Source organism: Oryzias latipes, chromosome 1, assembly GCF_053564925.1.
Source record: "Oryzias latipes strain Hd-rR chromosome 1, Olatipes_Hd-rR_3.1".
Lineage (NCBI taxonomy): Eukaryota > Metazoa > Chordata > Actinopteri > Beloniformes > Adrianichthyidae > Oryzias > Oryzias latipes.
Window position 1 is genome coordinate 42181424 of NC_136237.1, and position 20634 is coordinate 42202057.

The window sequence follows — 20634 nt, forward strand, 5'->3', positions numbered from 1 at the left end:
CAATTAAATCACACGTGTGCGGTATACACAACATAAAAGCTATTCATCGGTAGTACAAGCATGAAAAGTCCTTTAGACATACGTGGAACGGTCGTGGAAAGACACAAATCTGCAAACGCATCTCACAAAAATCACACACAATTGCGTAAGATTTGCAAAATAATTTAAACTACACACATACGCATAAACTGCATAATTCTCAATGGACCAACAGCTCAAACACTTATGGATGACGTATATCACGCCATGAAAGACTAACATTTTCTAAATTTGCCGCCCCTTTATGTGCAGGGGCGGAAAATGTGTCAAGAAAAAAAAAATGTGTGAAGCCAGTGAAGATCAATCTAATTTAGTATAAGAAAGTTTTCAAATTACATGAGTGAGTTTGTTGTCAAAATTAGCCTTTACAGCAAAATCTTAAATATTTTATCATACTTTTTGACCTATAGACCTCTGATATTCTTTCACTTTATGGAATGAAGTTTGCACACATTTTAATTCGTGATTGAGCATAAATTGTAAGAAGCGTTATTTTTACTGAACGCCTGAAGCTTTAATGAAAAGCCTGAAGTGGATTGACAGTGAAAGTGCGCAGTGGGAGCAGGAACAGAAACATCACGGGCGCTGAGGAGCGCGGTTCGCTTGTTCCTGCGGGGCTCTGCGGGAATGGGATGTGTTATGCGGGAGAAGAATCGCCTCCCCGCTTCTGCATGCGTGGGTCTGTGTGTGCGTGTGCGTGTGTTTGTTTGCAGCTCTCGTCGGGTCTGCTGCGTTTCATGAGGGCTTCCTGCCGCATCCGTCTGTATTGAGACGAGCTGTCACTGCCGACGCCGTGGGTAAGTTGGCGCATTTCGGCCCCACGCAGTGACAGCTCGACTGTGGCCCGCCGTGTTTCCCGTAACGACACGGTCCGGACGGAAACACAGAACCTCCTAGCCGCTGGCAAGCTAACTTTTATTTGTGTTTGGCCGTTTGCGCTAGCTTCCGAACTAGCTAGCCTAGCTAGCATTTCTTTTTTTCCCGTGGAGCGTGGGGGCGAGCTTTAAGGCTTTCGCCGCGGGGTTGGGCAAGCGGGGAGCGGTGCCGCTCACATTTCGAGACGTAAAAATATTTACCAGTTTTAAATATCTAACAGAATCCGGTTTGCGTGGGGAAACCTACACATTTTCAGTAAATTTTCTTCGAGACGGCGGTGGCTAGTCCTGAGAGCCTGATGCTAGCTAGCGTTAGCCTCTCCTCGGTAACCTGTTTGCTGGCCCAAATGTGGGTTAGTTAACATGTAACCAGACTAACCTGCGGGCATTGTACAGGAGGAGCTGCGGTTAGTCGGGATACCAGTTCAGTACACCCCCCCCGGTTCTCTCCGCCTCTTGTCAGTTTGGCTGTTAAATCGCCAGACACCCCCTGCTGTGCAGAACGGCCGAGTCGACTGACCCGAGGATCTCTCGGACAGGCTCGCGCCACCGCACGCGCGTTTGTCCGAAACAGGTGTCCCTGATGATGCACGCGACTAATTCGATTATTAACCCGTGTCTGCACGCGCCTTAACCCGAGTCCTATCTGGTTACAACAGTGGGATTTAAACAGGTTTTCGAATTAAGGAACAGATCACTTCTTAACCGAACCTGTTTTTGGTCAAATCTGGAAAAATGGAAGGAATTCTGGATTATTTTTCAATTAACTGACGAATATTTGTGAATCTGAGACAGTTGGTAAAATGCAAAAGTGAAATTAAAAACAAAAGAAAGTGGAAGATTTTATATTTGGACACTTTTTTCCTGCTTTCTGATCAGTTAAAGTATATTTTGATGAATGCTGTGCATTTGGGTGAAATTTGTTTCCATTTATTGTTTTTAATAGACGGTAAAGTTGTTGGGAACAGCTGCCACCCCTCCCATTCCATCGAAACCCCCCCCCCCCCCCACCCACCCACAGCAGAGCGGATAACCAGGGGCGGACTCATGCCGGCGTGAGCCGAAGCGACCCCGCTGTGGCCCATGCGCTGTGGCCCTTTCTCTCCCCGTCCTCTTCATCCCTCAAGCTGACGCAGAACCCCAGGCACCTGCCCCCCCTCCCCCACCCCCACTCCCACCCCGTCCCCAGCGACTCGCCCCCCCCGGCGATGGTGTCCGGCACAGAGACGGTGCACTACATCCACCTGCACAACTCCAGCCAGTCCGTGCTGGAGGCCCTGCGCACGCAGCGCCGCGAGGGCCTCTTCTGCGATGTGACCGTGCGGATACACGACGCCTCGCTGCGGGCCCACGCCTGCGTGCTGGCCGCCGGGAGCCCCTTCTTCCAGGACAAGCTGCTGCTGGGTCACTCCGAGATATCCGTGCCGCCCCTGGTGCCGGCCGAGACGGTGAAGCAGCTGGTGGATTTCATGTACAGCGGCTCGCTGGTGGTGCTGCAGTCGCAGGCCCTCTGCATCCTCACCGCCGCCAGCATCCTGCAGATCAAGACCGTCATCGACGAGTGCACCCAGATCATCTCCCAGAGGAAGGCGGCGGCAGGCGCCAGCGCGGCGGCTGCAGCGGCCGTCGCGGCGGCTGCGGCCGCGGGAGGGGGGATGCTTGGGGGTGTTCTCCCGAAGCAAGAGGAGCGCGGCGTGGGCAAAGGCAGGGAGAGCGGCGGCGGCGCCAGCGGGAGCTGCTCTGTTGGCAGCGCAGGCGGGGGTGGAGGCTTTGCCAACTTCTCCAACTTCATAGCCGAGTGTGGAGCCAACAACATGGGTGGGGGGTTGGGGGGCGAGGGTGGACCCATGGAGCAGAGCAGCACCGTAAACCTGATGCCTCTGGGCGACATGGGCCCCGGCTCCATGTGTGGGGGCGGTGACAGCGGCATGGGAGGAGCCCCCGGCCCCATCCTTATGAAGCAGAGCTCCAGCTGCACTCAAGACGTCAGGTACAAGCTCCGAGACCTGCTGGTGCAGACGGCCAACGGGGCCGGCGCCAGCAGCACGGGCAACCTGTCGACGGGCTGCAGCTCCGGCGTGGGCAGCGTGGACAGCATCGGCAGGGACAGCCTCCGCGGCAACGCCACCGACCTCTCCGACGACCTGGTGGGCATAGACAGGTACAGCGAGGAGGAGGACTTGGACGCCAGGGAGCGGGGAAGAGATGTAGACAGAGACAGGGGGGCGAGCCACAGCCGCAAGCAGAGGCAGCCGCTAAGACTCCAGGTAGGGGGATAAGGGGAAGGGTTGCTATGGTTACAGCTTTCAGGCATGCAGAGCTGCAACATTTTCCTTTCTTTTTATGCTTTTCCCTCTTCTCATGCTGCATTGGCGTATATCGCTGAGATGTTTCTGCACTTAGCACATTTGAATCTCTCTTCTCAACTTCCTCGGCATTTGCCGTGTTGACAATCCATGGACTTCTTCATCCTCACTGTAGGTTCTCCTCTTTATTCCAGCCTGCTGCTGCATCCACCTCGACGCTTTTGTCGTTCTGCCGGTTCGGCTTTCACGGCCGGAGGAGGGGGATTTTCCTCGGCCGAACTGACGCGGACCTCCGTCTCTTTCAGGTGCTGGGCGGAGAGGGGGTGGTGGTGAAGGACGAGGGGGCGCAGGATGCCGCCGCCGGGACCGTCTATTCCCTGGAGGACGGGAGACGCGATCAGGGGCAGGAGAGCGGCCAGGAGTCCATGGCGGGCTTCGGGCAGGTAGGACGACCGAACAAAACAAGACAGAAATGGGAAATCAGAAGCAAAGCTGACTTTTATTGAACAGTTTAATAATTGATCTTCAGAAGCACACCATGTTGTGGACCGTGATTAAACAGAAATATTCAGGGAGGATGGTTCTCTGGTTCTGAAGGATTTTCTGGTGTTGCCTTGATAATTGGCAGAGCTGTCACAAGTCCTGAAGTAAGTAGAGTGAGGAAACATGGTGGAGCAGATTTCTGCCGCAGCCTGCTGTTCACTGCAGACACAAGGAGCATCTGCCTCCCTGCGAAGAAAGGCTTCATTTTCCTCAGAAGTGCTGCACATCAGATCACGAACACAGCTTAGCTTCTTTCTTTGTCCTTATCGTTTGCAGGCAATCACAGCAGCTCTCACTTTCCTGTGATTTATTTTTCCTCTAATGACCTTCAATTCCTCTTAAAATACATTTCTAAAAGCGAATATTCATAGACATTCTCCTTAAAAAGGTCAACGCTAGCAGACAGAGAAATGCAGTGAATGTCTTCACCAAGCAAACGCACAATCCTGTACGTCTTTGTTTTCAATTGAAATGGAAAACAGAAAGAATAAACCGATGTCACAACAGGATCTGCACAATGTTGAGCATCCTTGCTGTGATTCAGCAAACACAGCTGGAGATGTTGGCGCTGTGATGCGCAGCAGCAAATGACATCGACGACCACGATTAAACCCCCGAAACATCCAATCCGATGATGCGCCCATGCGTTTTCAGCCCCATGACAGTCATTAGATAGAAGCTTTATTTATCTCAAAGATAAGTTTAGAATGAAGGAAAAGCTTCAAAGTTACCTGAAGCCGCACGGAAAAGGCCAAAAGCCTCTGAGACGCCTCCTGGAAGTAGTGCCGGGGTAAACCTGCAGCACGGGGAGAAGGCTTGGAGCACCTCTGTGCACCAACGGAGCCGAACTGCAGAGGCTTCAAGGAGGTTTCTGCATCCTTGGTGTCAAAAATCAGGTAAAAAGTGTCCAAAATCTCTAGTAAAATTCAATTTTTCGCCCCCACATTTAAAGTGCTCACTTTCTTTTGACACCATTCATGAAAAAGCTGCTATAGCAGGGGTCGGGAACCTTTTTGGCCGAGAGAGCCATAAACGCCACATATTTTTAATTGTAATTTCCAAAGAGCCATACAATAATGTGGTGTCCCTTTCCCACACTGAGGCACGGAGACTTAACCTCATTTAAGGTTCTTTGTTCTTGTTATTGCAGACCACGACAAACGCCGCACGATTAATTCAGCAACTCCTGAATCTCTCCTGCCGACACAACAGCGCGTCTCCCAACTTTATATTCCCCCCTCCCGCTCCAGCCCTCCCATTTCCCTTATTCGGCCCATAGCTGAACCCCATTGGTCTAAATTACCTAACAACAGGCTGAGCGACAGAACTGAGGGCCAATCAGATCTCTGCTTGATGCGTTTAATGATCTCCAGAACTTATAACGCAGCCCAACAGCCAAGTTAAACTCAGTCCGCAACAATATGTTTAAAACTAAATATACAAATGAATATGTGTGCATTTGATGTAATTTCAACATTTTTAAAGTACAATAAGTCTGTGGATTCTTTTTAATAACATTGTTATGCTGTTGCTAATAAACGATGAGTATTTCTCGTGGTAGTTCTGCTGATGGTCTAGTCTGGTTGATACGTGGTGAGTTTCTGCTTCACGCAGGCGTTGAGACTTTAAACGTGATCGTAGGTCTGAATGTTCTGTAGATGTGAGACAGACTGCTCACATGCAGACGGGGAGCCAAACACAAACACACACTCACACGCTGCAGTGAGTGACGGGCAGCGGGTTTTACGTTTTTACAATCCCTGCGCGATTCACCTGCTGCCTGTCCCCCCACCCTCTGCTTTCTTCCTCACACATCCCGTCCCCGCAACTGCATGCTCTTTTTCAGCGACGGGAGCGCGCAGTTTTAGGCACGGCAATTCACAGGTTTCCAGGTGGTACAAACTCTGTGAAATAATAGATAATAGTAAACTGACTTCTGGCATCGCATCGCGCCCGAGAAGGACTGGTCTAATGAAAAAAAAGTATAATTAAAGATTTGTCTGCGAGCCACATGTGACCATCAAAAGAGCCATATATGGCTCGCGAGCCATAGGTTCCCGACCCCTGTGCTATAGGAACGTACTTCAAAAAGTAACAGAAATATTTAACAAATAAAGCGTGTCGAACCCAATAGTTCTGAATATTGTAAATGATTCACAGTTAAAAAATAAAAGCGGCAGTGTTAAAATGCATATAAGACGGTAAAATCATAAAATCAAGTCCCCCTTTGATCATCTTCTGATCTAGTTTCAAAGTGTTCCCGGTGGTCTTTCAATCACAATGATGCAGTTTTTAGCCAAAATCTAAAAACGTGTCGTTTTCTAGGACATCGTTTCTGCAGAGCGGCAGGAGTTCATCAGAAATTCTCCTCTAAATTGTGGGCGGGACCAATGAGGTGTTTACTTTCTCTCCTGCAAGCTTACAGCCTCTCACAACCCCAGCTAACACTAGCGGGGTAACAACTATGGCGAGCATTATGGAAGCAGTCCAGCTGTAGAGTTGTTGGCGGGCCTGTTGGCTTGGAGCAACCCCGCCCCCCTTCACGTCCCCGTTGCTGTTAGCTCAGAGCAGGGAGCTTGCGAGGGGAATCCGGCGTTGGCGTGCAGCCGCCGCAAAGGCGCCATCCCCCCCGCGTCTGCACCCAAACCCCCCCCTGTGGTGTTTTTGTGAGGAGCTTATCTTCATCTTCATTCCTCGCTGTGAAACCAAAGCATTCATACGCCGGAAGCAAGAGATGCATTTGAGGCGCCGAAAGAAAAATCTGTGTTTTCTCCACTGACTCCGCCTAATAAAGAACAATGTGGTGAACGGAAATGAGCCAAAAAACAGAAATGACCAGGTAGTTGTTTGTTCATTTGTTTGTTTTTTTATACTTTCTTGTCCCGTCCAGCAGATGAGCAAACAGCCGAGAGCTGAAGGCCTCCTGTGGTACAGTAGGGCTTAATGAATCTCTGGACACAGGAGGTTGTATATTTATATAAACCTCTTTTGTATTTAACTTTATATTAATTGTATTTACATGCATTTCTTGTTGGAAAAGAAAAACGATCAGTTAGATGAGGACAGATGATCCACTGAGGAGCCGCTTTCTGTGTTTGGGTCTAAAGTTAAAATCTGTCAATGAAGTATTTCCACTCCTTTGTCTTCATAATATGAGCGATCCAATCAGATTACAAGATTCACGTCCAACTAAATATTTCTTCAGATCTTTAAGAATATGAAACAAAATGTAAAAAGAATGTTAAACAAAAAAGGAGGAGTGCAAAATCCTGTTTTTCTTAGTATTATAGCAAATGTTATTTAATCCTCCGTTGAAACAAAAAATACAGAAAATTCAATATTTTAAAGGCATAAAGTAACATTTAAGGTAAAAACTGGCTCATGGAAAATGGTTATTGCTGTGGAGAAACTCTTCATCTCAGAAAATGTTCGTCTCACGGTTGGACTGAATGAACCAGAACTTTGAGGCTGATGCTCCGGTTCTGTCTTCAATCTGGTTCAAATGAACCTGGTTTTAGTTTAAACACACACTTTTGCAGGTCTTCTTGTCCATCTTGTGGTGTATTCATCTTTTCTTTTTCAAAGGGTTTTGTTTTGCTGCAGGTTTTGTTTTGTTCCTTTATCAGTCCCCAGATTTGATCTGAGTGACCTCAAGCTTCTTTGTCAGTTTTCTTTTTTTAAATCCTTATTTTTCCTATAATTGCTGTTTAAAAATAAAAAGGCCAAGTGAGCACCAAGTCTTTGGGTTTTGGTCTCTTCTGCTGCAGAGCCGGACGGCTGGATCACATTACTGGCGGATCTTGTCAGCGTTTGCATTCCTGGATTTCAGAGATAAGGATTCAGGAAAGAAAATAAAGATTAGAGGAGTTGATTATTTGGCCCTGATTTAAGCCGATCTGTGTTTCTGAGCAGGATTCTTCTCTTCTTTTCATCCCTGCCGTGATGTTTTAGGACACACACTCCAATAAAACTCTCTTTCCGTCTTTCAAGGTTTTACTGGAAACTGACGGAAAAACGCCGCTTCGTTCTGCGTTTGTGCTTTCAGGATTTCTATGACGAGCAGGGCGTGTTTTCTGAGAGCTTCTGGCCGCAGAGCGACCCCCATCAGGCCATGGCCTACAACCCCAGAGGGCGCATCAACAAGCCGCTGACTCCGCCTCCAACCTCCCAGTCCATCAACAATCAGGTGGGTGCTCTGTGTCGCTCCACCTGATGGCGTCTCGTCTGCAAACACTTCATGACGTTTCCAGAAGCTCTGATTGAAAACAGTCGATCCGCTCGGAGGAATCGGCCGCTTGATAAAAGCTGTTTTCAGTCTTCGATTTCCGTCAACAAAGAACCGCCAGCCATGTGCGTTACAACTGTGTGGTGATTGGTTCAGCTGACGCAACCATAGAGGCGTTGTTCTCGTGATCCGCCGCCCCCAGCAGGACCTACGAGCGGGAACGCCTGTGGAACGGGAAGTTTGTCAGGGGTTCCTGCTGCAGTTTCCTCTGGGAAATGCAAACAAACACATCTATTTTATGGACGTCTCATGCGCGCTCCCATGCGCGCTCCCATGCGCGCTCACGTGCACTCAAGCTTCCCTCCCACTCAGCTCTCCCCAACCCTTTTTATTTTTACACATTGATGAAAAAAGAAAAACGTAATTACATGGTTTCTATTTTCCCCGCGGCCTGACACCGGCCAGCGCAAAAACATATTTCTCTCTTTCTTTCACCCGTTTTTTTATTATCTTATTCTGAAGGAAGTTTTATTTTGAAAAACTACAGGATTCCGGCCTTCACGTTAGTCCAGTGTTTTTCAACCAGTGTGCCGTGGAAAATTGCCCTCATTAACTGATCTAAAAACATTAACCATCTCCAGGAAATCAGCTCTTTGTTCATCCAAACAGGTCCTGATAAAACACTGATTAGTTCTGAATATAAAAGATCATAAAATACTTTTTTCTTTGTGTTTAGATCAAAACAGACTATGAGTTTCTGCTTTTTTTTTTTTTTTTTTTGGGATGCTGGTGTGCCGCGGGATTTTTGTCAAGGTTAAAGTGTGCCGTGGCTCAAAAAAGGTTGAAAAACACTGCGTTAGTCTATAACTCTTCGTCTAAAGCGCTCGATCACACTGTCTTAATAAGTTTATAGGTCAGTCGCCTATTTCTGGTATGAGGACATTTTTAATCATTTCTGTTTTTCTATTTAGGGAAAAAATGTGTATTAATCTGTCGCACTTTAATAGTCGAATGGAACTGAAGTTATTGGCTTCCACTTTAACAGTTAAAGAAAAATCTATTTCACATCAATGGTTGCAGAAATGCTAAAATAAAATAATTAAAATTCTACTTCTGAGTCGGCTGATTTGGAATATCTGCTGATACCGAGTCCCGATCCAATACTAAAAATGTAATCAGCGACAGATCAAGTTTTTTTCCCCATTTTCTCTATTTATTAACCTTCTTTTGTCATTTAACACTTAAATTTTAGGATCTTCAGAACTATTGAACAGTTTTGACCATATATGATTCAAATCTCCATTAAAAATAAATGAAGAGTTTCTTCTTAAATTATTGTTGCATAAATATGATGAGGAGAATTGATGAGCAATGTTGGAAATCTAAAGGCCCGTACACACCGGGACGAATATTCGCCAGGCGTTATTCGCCAGCGTTTTTCGCCACGTCTTTTGTGTTCACATCCAGGCGATTTTCGCTGACGGTGAGCCGAGCGAACATGCAATTTCATTCCCTGACATTAGATGGCGCTTAATGTAAACAGAAATACTCCTGTACACAAGGTGGCGCTGCGCAACTTTACGCTTCTTAAAGTCGCTTTTCACTCAGAAGAAGAGAGCAAGTATTTTCGCGCTTGTCAGAATCATACAAAGAAAACATGAATATTTCAAGCACTAGTAGCTCCAACTGGTGCTTGGTTCGGGGATATTGTAGAATGTCCGTCATTATTTCTTCGCGGCAGTGTAGACGCTACTTGGCGTCTATTTTCTTCGCTGGTATGTGTGCTCAGCAAGGCAGTTTTGTGTTTGAGCGCCCCCAAGTTGTGTTTTACTGTAACTTCAGAAGCTCCAGACACGTGTGCAAAAGCGGCATTCTCATTGGTCGAATAGATTTCAACGCAACGCGTCGAAAAAAAAAAACGAACCCGAGGCGGGTTTTTTTTGACGCGTGGCGTTTTTTTCGCGTCGGTGTGCACACTCTCATTGGTGCCCTTTGTTTAGTCACGAGGCGTTAAAATTCGTCCCGGTGTGAACGGGCCTTTAGGCTGAATCTGAATTCCTCGCCTAGCCGTACATTTAGCCCTTTATGCGGAGAGTTGCAGAAAAATAGACCGTGTCCGAATTCCCACGCTAACCCCTACCTACTAGAAAACTAGACAGCGCCCTGGATTTGAAAAGCACTTCAGATGCCACGCAACAGCGGATATGACGTAATCAATTTCACAAAGTTAAAATCTCAGCGATTGAGGAATTCGGAAATGGCTATAGTGGCTTCAAATTTTGTCGACGCCACCCCTCAGTGACATCATCAATAGTTGCCGGTGAGCTACGCTAGCGCGCAGCTGCTGTATAACATTGGTTTTATAACTCTAAAAAAACCTGAAAACAACAAAAAGTCAATATTTACTCTATTCAATGTAAATGTAATGTTTACGTTTGTCCCCTTACGTCACTAGCGCGACACGGATCACGTCGTTAAGGCTCCTCTTTAAAAACTACTTTGAGACACCACTACACCTCCAAATGCCCCTACAGGTGGAGGCGGAGCCAGAGGCTTAACTGTCAGTTGCCTTTACGTGTTTTGAGGACATGCTAATAATTTAGGTTTTTCTATTAAGAAACAAACGTTTTTGCGACAGCTTTTTCATTTTTATTTATATTTATTTATCCACCACACTTTGAAAGTCAGACGAAGCTAGTTTTGGTGTCCAGTTATTCGCTTCCACTTTAATGGTAAATGGTAAATGGCGAATACTTATATAGCGCTTTTCTACCGTCCTCGAAAACCAAAGTGCTCTACAGTCACAGACCCATTCACACACTCTGGCAACCCCTTCCACCAGAGGCAAGGGGGGGTTCAGTGTCACTCTTGACACATGGCCGGGCAAAGCGGGAATTGGAACACTGGAGATGTCGCCGGTGGCCCCTGGATAACGCTCACATACCGTAACTTTGGGCGTTTCCTGATTCAGCTTGATTTCCTGCTGTTGCGTCTTCTGCAAGGCTGCTGTTCTCTGCTTCAGAAGCTGTTGGAGTGAAGTTCATTCCTGGACGGTTGAAGAGTTACGGTAATAGGAAGAGCTAAAGCTCGGGGGTTAAAGGGTTAATGAAGTTAGTTTTGAAAATCAGCAACTTGGTTTTGTTGAATCTTTAATTTCTATAAAATATTAACAGACAGATGATCTGTTTGCTAAATTACATTTTAATGTAAACAACTCGATTTTTCGGAAACGTCGCGCGTCGCTGCCCTAACGGTGTGTGTGTGTCGCTGCCCAAACGGTGTGTGTGTCGCTGCTCTAACGATGTGTGTGTCGCTGCACTAACGGTGTGTGTTGCTGCCCTAACGGTGTGTGTGTGTGTGTGTGTCGCTGCTCTAACGGTGTGTGTGTGTGTGTCGCTGCACTAACGGTGTGTGTCGCTGCCCTAACGGTTTGTGTGTCACTGCCCTAACGGTGTGTGTGTGTGTGTGTGTGTCGCTGCACTAACAGTGTGTGTCGCTGCCCTAACGGTGTGTGTGTGTGTGTGTGTGTGTCGCTGCTCTAACGGTGTGTGTGTGTCGCTGCTCTAACGGTGTGTGTGTCGCTGCCCAAACGGTGTGTGTGTCGCTGCTCTAACGGTGTGTGTGTGTGTGTGTGTGTGTCGCTGCTCTAACGGTGTGTGTGTGTCGCTGCTCTAACGGTGTGTGTGTGTCGCTGCCCAAACGGTGTGTGTGTCGCTGCCCTAACGGTGTGTGTGTGTCGCTGCTCTAACGGTGTGTGTGTCGCTGCCCAAACGGTGTGTGTGTCGCTGCCCAAACGGTGTGTGTGTCGCTGCCCAAACGGTGTGTGTGTCGCTGCCCTAACGGTGTGTGTGTGTCGCAGCTCTAACGGTGTGTGTGTGTCGCTGCCCAAACGGTGTGTGTGTCGCTGCCCTAACGGTGTGTGTGTGTCGCTGCTCTAACGGTGTGTGTGTCGCTGCCCAAACGGTGTGTGTGTCGCTGCCCAAACGGTGTGTGTGTCGCTGCCCTAACGGTGTGTGTGTGTCGCTGCTCTAACGGTGTGTGTGTGTCGCTGCCCAAACGGTGTGTGTGTCGCTGCCCAAACGGTGTGTGTGTCGCTGCCCAAACGGTGTGTGTGTGTCGCTGCTCTAACGGTGTGTGTGTGTCGCTGCCCAAACGGTGTGTGTGTCGCTGCCCAAACGGTGTGTGTGTCGCTGCCCAAACGGTGTGTGTGTGTCGCTGCTCTAACGGTGTGTGTGTGTCGCTGCCCAAACGGTGTGTGTGTCGCTGCCCAAACGGTGTGTGTGTCGCTGCCCTAACGGTGTGTGTGTGTCGCTGCTCTAACGGTGTGTGTGTCGCTGCCCTAACGGTGTGTGTGTGTCGCTGCCCAAACGGTGTGTGTGTCGCTGCTCTAACGATGTGTGTGTCGCTGCACTAACGGTGTGTGTTGCTGCCCTAACGGTGTGTGTGTGTGTGTGTGTCGCTGCTCTAACGGTGTGTGTGTGTGTGTCGCTGCACTAACGGTGTGTGTCGCTGCCCTAACGGTTTGTGTGTCACTGCCCTAACGGTGTGTGTGTGTGTGTGTGTGTCGCTGCACTAACAGTGTGTGTCGCTGCCCTAACGGTGTGTGTGTGTGTGTGTGTGTGTCGCTGCTCTAACGGTGTGTGTGTGTCGCTGCTCTAACGGTGTGTGTGTCGCTGCCCAAACGGTGTGTGTGTCGCTGCTCTAACGGTGTGTGTGTGTGTGTGTGTGTGTGTCGCTGCTCTAACGGTGTGTGTGTGTCGCTGCTCTAACGGTGTGTGTGTGTCGCTGCCCAAACGGTGTGTGTGTCGCTGCCCTAACGGTGTGTGTGTGTCGCTGCTCTAACGGTGTGTGTGTCGCTGCCCAAACGGTGTGTGTGTCGCTGCCCAAACGGTGTGTGTGTCGCTGCCCAAACGGTGTGTGTGTCGCTGCCCTAACGGTGTGTGTGTGTCGCAGCTCTAACGGTGTGTGTGTGTCGCTGCCCAAACGGTGTGTGTGTCGCTGCCCTAACGGTGTGTGTGTGTCGCTGCTCTAACGGTGTGTGTGTCGCTGCCCAAACGGTGTGTGTGTCGCTGCCCAAACGGTGTGTGTGTCGCTGCCCTAACGGTGTGTGTGTGTCGCTGCTCTAACGGTGTGTGTGTGTCGCTGCCCAAACGGTGTGTGTGTCGCTGCCCAAACGGTGTGTGTGTCGCTGCCCAAACGGTGTGTGTGTGTCGCTGCTCTAACGGTGTGTGTGTGTCGCTGCCCAAACGGTGTGTGTGTCGCTGCCCAAACGGTGTGTGTGTCGCTGCCCAAACGGTGTGTGTGTGTCGCTGCCCAAACGGTGTGTGTGTCGCTGCTCTAACGGTGTGTGTGTGTCGCTGCCCGAACAGTGTGTGAGTGTGTGTCGCTGCTCTAACGGTGTGTGTCGCTGCCCTAACGGTGGGTGTGTGTGTGTGTGTCGCTGCCCTAACGGTGTGTGTCGCTGCCCTAACGGTGTGTGTGTCGCTGCACTAACAGTGTGTGTTGCTGCACTAACGGTGTGTGTGTGTGTCGCTGCCCTAACGGTGTGTGTGTGTGTGTGTCTTGCTGCTCTAACGGTGTGTGTGTGTGTGTCGCTGCTCTAACGGTGTGTGTGTGTGTGTGTGTCGCTGCTCTAACGGTGTGTGTGTGTCGCTGCTCTAACGGTTTGTGTGTGTGTGTGTGTGTGTGTCGCTGCTCTAACGGTTTGTGTGTGTGTGTGTGTGTATGTCGCTGCTCTAACGGTGTGTGTGTGTGTGTCGCTGCCCTAACGGTGTGTGTGTGTCGCTGCTCTAACGGTGTGTGTGTGTGTGTGTGTGTGTGTCGCTGCTCTAACGGTGTGTGTGTCGCTGCCCAAACGGTGTGTGTGTCGCTGCTCTAACGGTGTGTGTGTGTGTGTGTCGCTGCCCTAACGGTGTGTGTGTGTCGCTGCTCTAACGGTGTGTGTGTCGCTGCCCAAACGGTGTGTGTGTCGCTGCCCTAACGGTGTGTGTGTGTCGCTGCTCTAACGGTGTGTGTGTCGCTGCCCAAACGGTGTGTGTGTCGCTGCCCTAACGGTGTGTGTGTGTCGCAGCTCTAACGGTGTGTGTGTGTCGCTGCCCAAACGGTGTGTGTGTCGCTGCCCAAACGGTGTGTGTGTGTCGCTGCTCTAACGGTGTGTGTGTGTCGCTGCCCAAACGGTGTGTGTGTCGCTGCCCAAACGGTGTGTGTGTGTCGCTGCCCAAACGGTGTGTGTCGCTGCTCTAACGGTGTGTGTGTCGCTGCCCGAACAGTGTGTGAGTGTGTGTCGCTGCTCTAACGGTGTGTGTCGCTGCCCTAACGGTGGGTGTGTGTGTGTGTGTCGCTGCCCTAACGGTGTGTGTCGCTGCCCTAACGGTGTGTGTGTCGCTGCACTAACAGTGTGTGTTGCTGCACTAACGGTGTGTGTGTGTGTCGCTGCCCTAACGGTGTGTGTGTGTGTGTCTTGCTGCTCTAACGGTGTGTGTGTGTGTGTCGCTGCTCTAACGGTGTGTGTGTGTGTGTGTCGCTGCTCTAACGGTGTGTGTGTGTCGCTGCTCTAACGGTTTGTGTGTGTGTGTGTGTGTGTGTGTGTCGCTGCTCTAACGGTGTGTGTGTCGCTGCTCTAACGGTGTGTGTGTGTGTGTGTGTGTGTGTGTCGCTGCCCTAACGGTGTGTGTGTGTCGCTGCTCTAACGGTGTGTGTGTGTGTCGCTGCTCTAACGGTCGGTGTGTGTGTCGCTGCTCTAACGGTGTGTGTGTGTGTGTGTCGCTGCTCTAACGGTGTGTGTGTGTGTGTCGGTGCCCTAACGGTGTGTGTGAGTCGCTGCTCTAACGGTGTGTGTGTGTGTGTCGCTGCTCTAACGGAGTGTGTGTGTGTGTGTGTGTGTCGCTGCTCTAACGGAGTGGGTGGGTGTGTGTGTGTGTGTGTGTGTGTGTGTGTGTGTTGCTGCTCTAACGGTGTGTGTGTGTGTCGCTGCTCTAACGGTGTGTGTGTGTGTCGCTGCTCTAACGGTGTGTGTGTGTGTGTCGCTGCTCTAACGGAGTGTGTGTGTGTGTGTGTCGCTGCCCTAACGGTGTGTGTGTGTGTCGCTGCCCTAACGGTGTGTGTGTGTGTGTGTGTCGCTGCTCTAACGGTGTGTGTGTGTGTGTGTGTGTCGCTGCTCTAACGGTGTGTGTGTGTGTGTCGCTGCTCTAACGGTGTGTGTGTGTGTGTCGCTGCTCTAACGGAGTGTGTGTGTGTGTGTGTGTGTCGCTGCTCTAACGGAGTGGGTGGGTGTGTGTGTGTGTGTGTGTGTGTGTGTGTGTGTGTTGCTGCTCTAACGGTGTGTGTGTGTGTCGCTGCTCTAACGGTGTGTGTGTGTGTCGCTGCTCTAACGGTGTGTGTGTGTGTGTCGCTGCTCTAACGGAGTGTGTGTGTGTGTGTGTCGCTGCCCTAACGGTGTGTGTGTGTGTCGCTGCCCTAACGGTGTGTGTGTGTGTGTGTGTCGCTGCTCTAACGGTGTGTGTGTGTGTGTGTGTGTCGCTGCCCTAACGGTGTGTGTGTGTGTGTCGCTGCCCTAACGGTGTGTGTGTGTGTGTGTGTCGCTGCTCTAACGGTGTGTGTGTGTGTGTGTGTGTCGCTGCCCTAACGGTGTGTGTGTCTCCTCAGCTGCTGTTCCAGTACCCGGTCAGCCAGTCGCAGCCGGCTCCCTTCTACGTGGGCGGGCCTCTAGGAGGGATCGACAGTATGGCGGTGACCGAGCCCGGCCAGCAAGCCCCGCCTCCGGCGCCGATGACCCCCGCCCCGCCTCCCTCCACCTCCTCCTGCTCGGCGGGGCCCTCTCCTTCTTCCCAGGGATCTGAGACCTCGTTCGACTGCACGCACTGTGGCAAATCCTTACGGTCCAGGAAGAACTACAGCAAGCACATGTTCATCCACTCTGGTGAGCTCCGGCCGTCCGCCGACCTCCAATTTCTGACTTCCTGTGCTCATGTCTTTGTGCGCCTGCCGCCCTCAGGTCAGAAACCTCATCAGTGCTCCATCTGCTGGCGCTCCTTCTCCCTGCGGGACTACCTCCTCAAGCACATGGTGGTGCACACCGGCGTCAGGGCCTTCCAGTGCACCATGTGCGGTAAGCGCTTCACTCAGAAAAGCTCGCTCAACGTGCACATGCGCACCCATCGTGCCGAGCGCACCTTCCAGTGCAACGTGTGCCACCGGGCCTTCACCCACCGCACCCTGCTGGAGCGCCACGCCCTGCAGCACGCCCACCACGGCCCCCAGACCCCGGGCCGCGGGGCCGACATGACCTCACCCAACAAGCACAGCCCTCCGACAATGGGGGGGCCCTCAGGGATGGCCGGCGCGGCCGGCATGGTCGGCAGCATGGCCAGCATGCCCAGCCACGGAGCTTCCTCCACCTAACGTCAGACGGGAACCGGGGGGGGGGGGAGGAAGTCCTCAGAGGCTCATTCCTTGAAGCGACACTTACTTGGTCCTAACAGCCTTGTTGATCTGTTTGTCTTTTTTCTGGCGGTCAGAACGTTTACAGGCCTCAATGTTTAAGCTTGACGCCGTTTTTCAGTCAGGGTTCCTGCACAGGCCTGGGGGGGCTTTTGATGTTGAAAAGTCTTTTCAAAATCATGGTTTAAAAAATATATATAAATATATATATATTTGGGATTTACAAAAAAAAAAAGAAGACATTATAATGTCGTATCCCAACTTTAAATTTCCTGTGTTGTGACGTTTGTTGCCGTGGCGACGGAAAGCGGTCCCAGAGCAACACGGGTAACGGTCACACACGTGGTTGAACAGCCATTTTCTATGTACATTTGTGGAGGAACCCTGTTTCAGAGAGCAGAGTGTCACCAAAGATGTAAGGAGGACTGAGCAGGTGAAGAGGGGGTTAAAGGGGCTGAAGAAATGTAAGTGGGGGGGGGCTAACGGGGTTTCATTCACCTTCAATCCAAGTCCAATCAAGTTAGGGTTAGGGATGGCTGACTGACATCACGAAGGAGAGACACCATGGTGATGCCACGCCCCCGCCACGCTGAGAGTCGACACCATAAGCCGCGGTTACATGTGCAAAATATCTTGGTCGGATTAGAATCCAACCGTGTACATGGGCCCAGAAAAACTATTTCTGATTATAACAAACGTTCACACAGTCACACTTTGGGTCAGAATAAATCACTCACACATTCGCAGTAGTGTTGAGGAAAGAGGAAATGAGTTCCGCCGAGCGGCTACATACGCTGTCAGCTTTGTAATATACGAGACGATCTTCTAGACGTACTTTTATTAATGTTACGGTTATTATGAAGCGCCTGTTCACTCATCATTTTAATCTGTATGGTAAGTGCTTTTTCTGTGGAAGAACGGAGCCGGAAGAAGCCAGGGTTAGGAGAGGCAACAACACGCGCTAACAACATTTAGCCATGGATGAACATAAAATCCATGCGGGAAATGCCTCAATCTGCATCTTGGCTGAACGTAAACATGTGGGAATAACATCAGCCTTTATTTTGTCAGGACACGACTGGAAACACAAATCCACGTGATTGTTTGAACAGTTTCTAAGGACTGAGCCACATTTCTGCTATGAAAAGCTCACACCGCCCCAAAGCCGCTGTGTGAGCTGGCGGTCCGCGCTCTGCCCGGAAACACACTTTTACCGGGAGACCCGGTTCTCCTGAGTCCGGTAGCTCGTTCACATAGAGCTGAGGTCACTTCCCTCAGTTTGTACTGGATCATCGCAGATGAGTCATTAGTTGGGAGATAAAATAAATGAAGTAATATGGTAAAATAAAGAATAATAATTATATAATAAAGAAAAATTAACCCCCCCCCAACGATATCATCGTCCATCCCGATGGTTTTCTGCAAACATCGTCAACTGCCAATTTAAGGGACATCGCCCAACACTTAACTCAGGTAAAAGTAAAACCTTCAGACACATTTCCATCCCTCACAGTCTCATGATGTTGTCCATTGACTGCATTTGAGAGCTGTTAGTGGCCCCGCCCCCCTGGCGTTTCAAACAGGACGTAAAATCCCATAGACTTTTATAGAGAAATAGACAGCGGTTCATTCTATTGGTCAGAACCACTCTTACCCTTTTTTTAATAGAATAGAATAGAAAAAGTTATTTAACATATAAACTGACCAATCACACGCCTCAATAAAAGTAGGTGGGGCCTGCTGCCGCCCACGTTCAAACAGATTTTGTGTAGCCCGCTACAAGGGGTGTGGTCTCCCAACAAGCTCACTCCTCATTGGTGAGAGTTGTTGCCATAGAAACCCCCGAGTGATTTAATCCAATTACTGCTCGCTGACGTCTGGCTCCAACATGGCGGCGATTGTAACGTGAAAAAGTAGCGACTGAATTGGATGACGTCACACTCAGTCAGTCCAGACCCCGGTTACAGTCGATGATATAGTCCCTGATTTAAAAAAAATATTTTCCATTCTGTTTTTCACTTGAAATCGTTACGTACATTTCCACCACCAAGTCCCTTTGTGCAGACAGCAGGTGGCGCTGCAGAGCTGGTTTTTTCTCAACAAATAACAAAGTTGTGAAACAGAAGATGAGGAAGGCGTCAGCACCGAAAAGATGTTTGTGATCTCAGCTACCTTTTCCTGATGAAAGAAAACCATAAAGAACTAATTTAGAAAAAGTCCATGAAAACAACAATATTGCTACATTCTTAGTTTTTGGTGCTTTGCTAGTGAAGCTGCTGGTATTTGGATTTTATCCTCTCTAAGTTTTGTTTAAATCGAATAAAGCTTTATGGTCCCTCCTGCTCTGATGGTTTGAACAAGACTCAAAAACTAAATGTCCTTTAAACCTCCGGTCAGGAAAACATGTGGCAGTTTGTTGACGTTCTGACGAGTTAGTTACCTGCAGATGTGGAACATTAAAAATTAAATTTTCATTTCTAAATCGAGTTTCTTTCACCGAACCTCACAGAGAGCGAAAATTATTTTTAAACTGATGGAAATAAATGAGAACGTTTAACATAAGACGATGCTAAAACAGCCGGTCGGTTCTTTCAATCTGCTAACTTTAGCCCACTTCCTTTTTATTTTGAATATTTTTTCATATATTTTCAGACTTAATTTATGACAACAAATATTTTTATGACACACAATAACTTTTCTAGGGCGTCTCCTCAAACGCTTCGACTCAAACTAACAGACTTTCAGAGCGACAGCCAAACACGGCGGTGGTAGTGTTATGGTCTGCTTCCTAGCTTTAAAATCTGAGCAACTCGCCACATTTATTCTACGTTTTAAGTAGATTATTGGCTCAGTGACACCATAATGGTCACCATGGTGACTTTTGAAAGAAATTCATATGAACACACATTAAGCCACTCATTAATACTTTATTCTTGTTACATTTGAATCGTTTTTCGGACTATGTGACAAGCGGTTTGGCGTGTTGCCGCGGTAACGGCTACAGACCCTGCAGCTCGCTCTGCGGCAGCTGGTTTGTGAGAGAAGAACGCCGTCTTTAGGGATCCAAAGCGTCGTATCGGAGGGAAAGTTCTCTTCTCCTCGCTTGTTTTTGTCCGCATGATGAAGCTGAAGTTTGTTTCTAAGCGACGCAGAACTTTGTGACCGGAGCTTCATTTGTAGGCGTGCGTCATCACGTTTTCATCCACACCCAGCAGCCAATCAGAACAGAGTATTAACTGGCTTAATTCTAGTCAGGATGCGGTGACCCCCACCAGCATCGCCACGCTGGAAAAGCCTCCAGGTTTGGCCGAAGAAAAGTGAAAACGAAGACGAGTGCGTTTCTGACAAAAGCCCCCACAGTTTCTGACGGCATTTTTTTCCTTCAGTTATTTATATCTTCATTAAAAAATGCAAACTGCTGAGCTTCTGGTAACCTATGCAGCAAACATGCAGCAGGAAACTTTATTTTAGTTTTTTTTTTTTAAACCTTTGGAATGAAACTAAAAGAGAGGCCGAAACCTTTTTTCGATCTAAATTCATCTGAACCATTTTGTGTAAAAGTAAAAAAACTATAAAGACAAATAGTGCGGCGAGCAGTGAGTCGGCACACGTTCACGCCAAACACGCCATCACTCAGTCTAAAGTAGCATTTAGACGGAAGAATCCGGTTCTTTATATGGCCATCCCAAATGAACTCAGTTATCGATGTTTCTCTGCTTTGACTCGTTTGGCGGTTCCACCTCTGAGCACATGCGTGAACGATCAGACGGTAGATCCAGGGTTTCCACGGCAACCATCATCTCCTCCCTCCAGACACCAGCAGCTTAACACAGTGCTTGCCAGGCCCCCCCTAGGAAAAAGAAAATGTTTCACGACCCATCTAACCCCCCCCCAACAAAAAGCAATATAAACCCACTTTAACAAATATTAACTTTATTTAGCCACAGAAACTCTGTTCTAGTGTAAAACAGAAAAGAAGCTTAAAGTGCCTGAAATTAAATAAATCTGTCAGTCCTTATTTAAAGTAGAAACATTTTGACCAACTGAACCATTTGATGCTGAGAAAAATAATTCAATTAATAAATAATATTCAATGTAAATTGGTCTGAAACATGAACACAGCAGCACCGATATATTTAACGTTGTTAGTGCTGTTTTTCTTTCTAAATGATGGATTGTTAATTAATGATGTCATAGAGTGCAGCTG

General features: G+C 48.9%; 2 protein-coding genes across 3 annotated transcripts in view; one reads left to right on the forward strand and one right to left on the reverse strand.

The window, feature by feature from the left end:
• myom2a (myomesin 2a) overlaps window positions 1-1436 on the reverse strand; it is a 56898-nt gene extending 55462 nt beyond the window's left edge. Inside the window, exon 1 of the mRNA XM_078948368.1 lies at window positions 1294-1436. The gene's annotated coding sequence lies outside the window, so the exon portion shown is untranslated. The remainder of the gene's footprint in view (window positions 1-1293) is intronic.
• Window positions 594-20292, forward strand: zbtb45 (zinc finger and BTB domain containing 45). Of its 2 annotated transcripts, none has more exons than XM_023956997.2 (6): window positions 594-836; window positions 1861-3181; window positions 3526-3663; window positions 7809-7949; window positions 15633-15906; window positions 15982-20292. In XM_023956997.2, the coding sequence occupies exons 2-6, from the start codon at window positions 2123-2125 to the stop codon at window positions 16386-16388; spliced, it is 2019 nt and encodes a 672-aa protein (XP_023812765.1). In that variant the 5' UTR covers window positions 594-836; window positions 1861-2122; the 3' UTR covers window positions 16389-20292. The 2 variants fall into 2 exon arrangements, with proteins under 2 accessions (XP_023812765.1, XP_078804514.1); XM_078948388.1 differs by having other exon boundaries at window positions 3415-3663; window positions 15982-17776.
• Window positions 20293-20634: the final 342 nt, after the last annotated feature.

Bases quoted from the DNA above. Each gene is read 5' to 3' on its own strand.
- zbtb45 (XM_078948388.1), top strand. From the start codon at position 2,123: ATGGTGTCCGGCACAGAGACGGTGCACTACATCCACCTGCACAACTCC. The intron at 7,950-15,632 runs GTGGGTGCTCTG...GTGTCTCCTCAG, and splicing joins CCCAGTCCATCAACAATCAG to CTGCTGTTCCAGTACCCGGT. The intron at 15,907-15,981 runs GTGAGCTCCGGC...TGCCGCCCTCAG, and splicing joins GCACATGTTCATCCACTCTG to GTCAGAAACCTCATCAGTGC.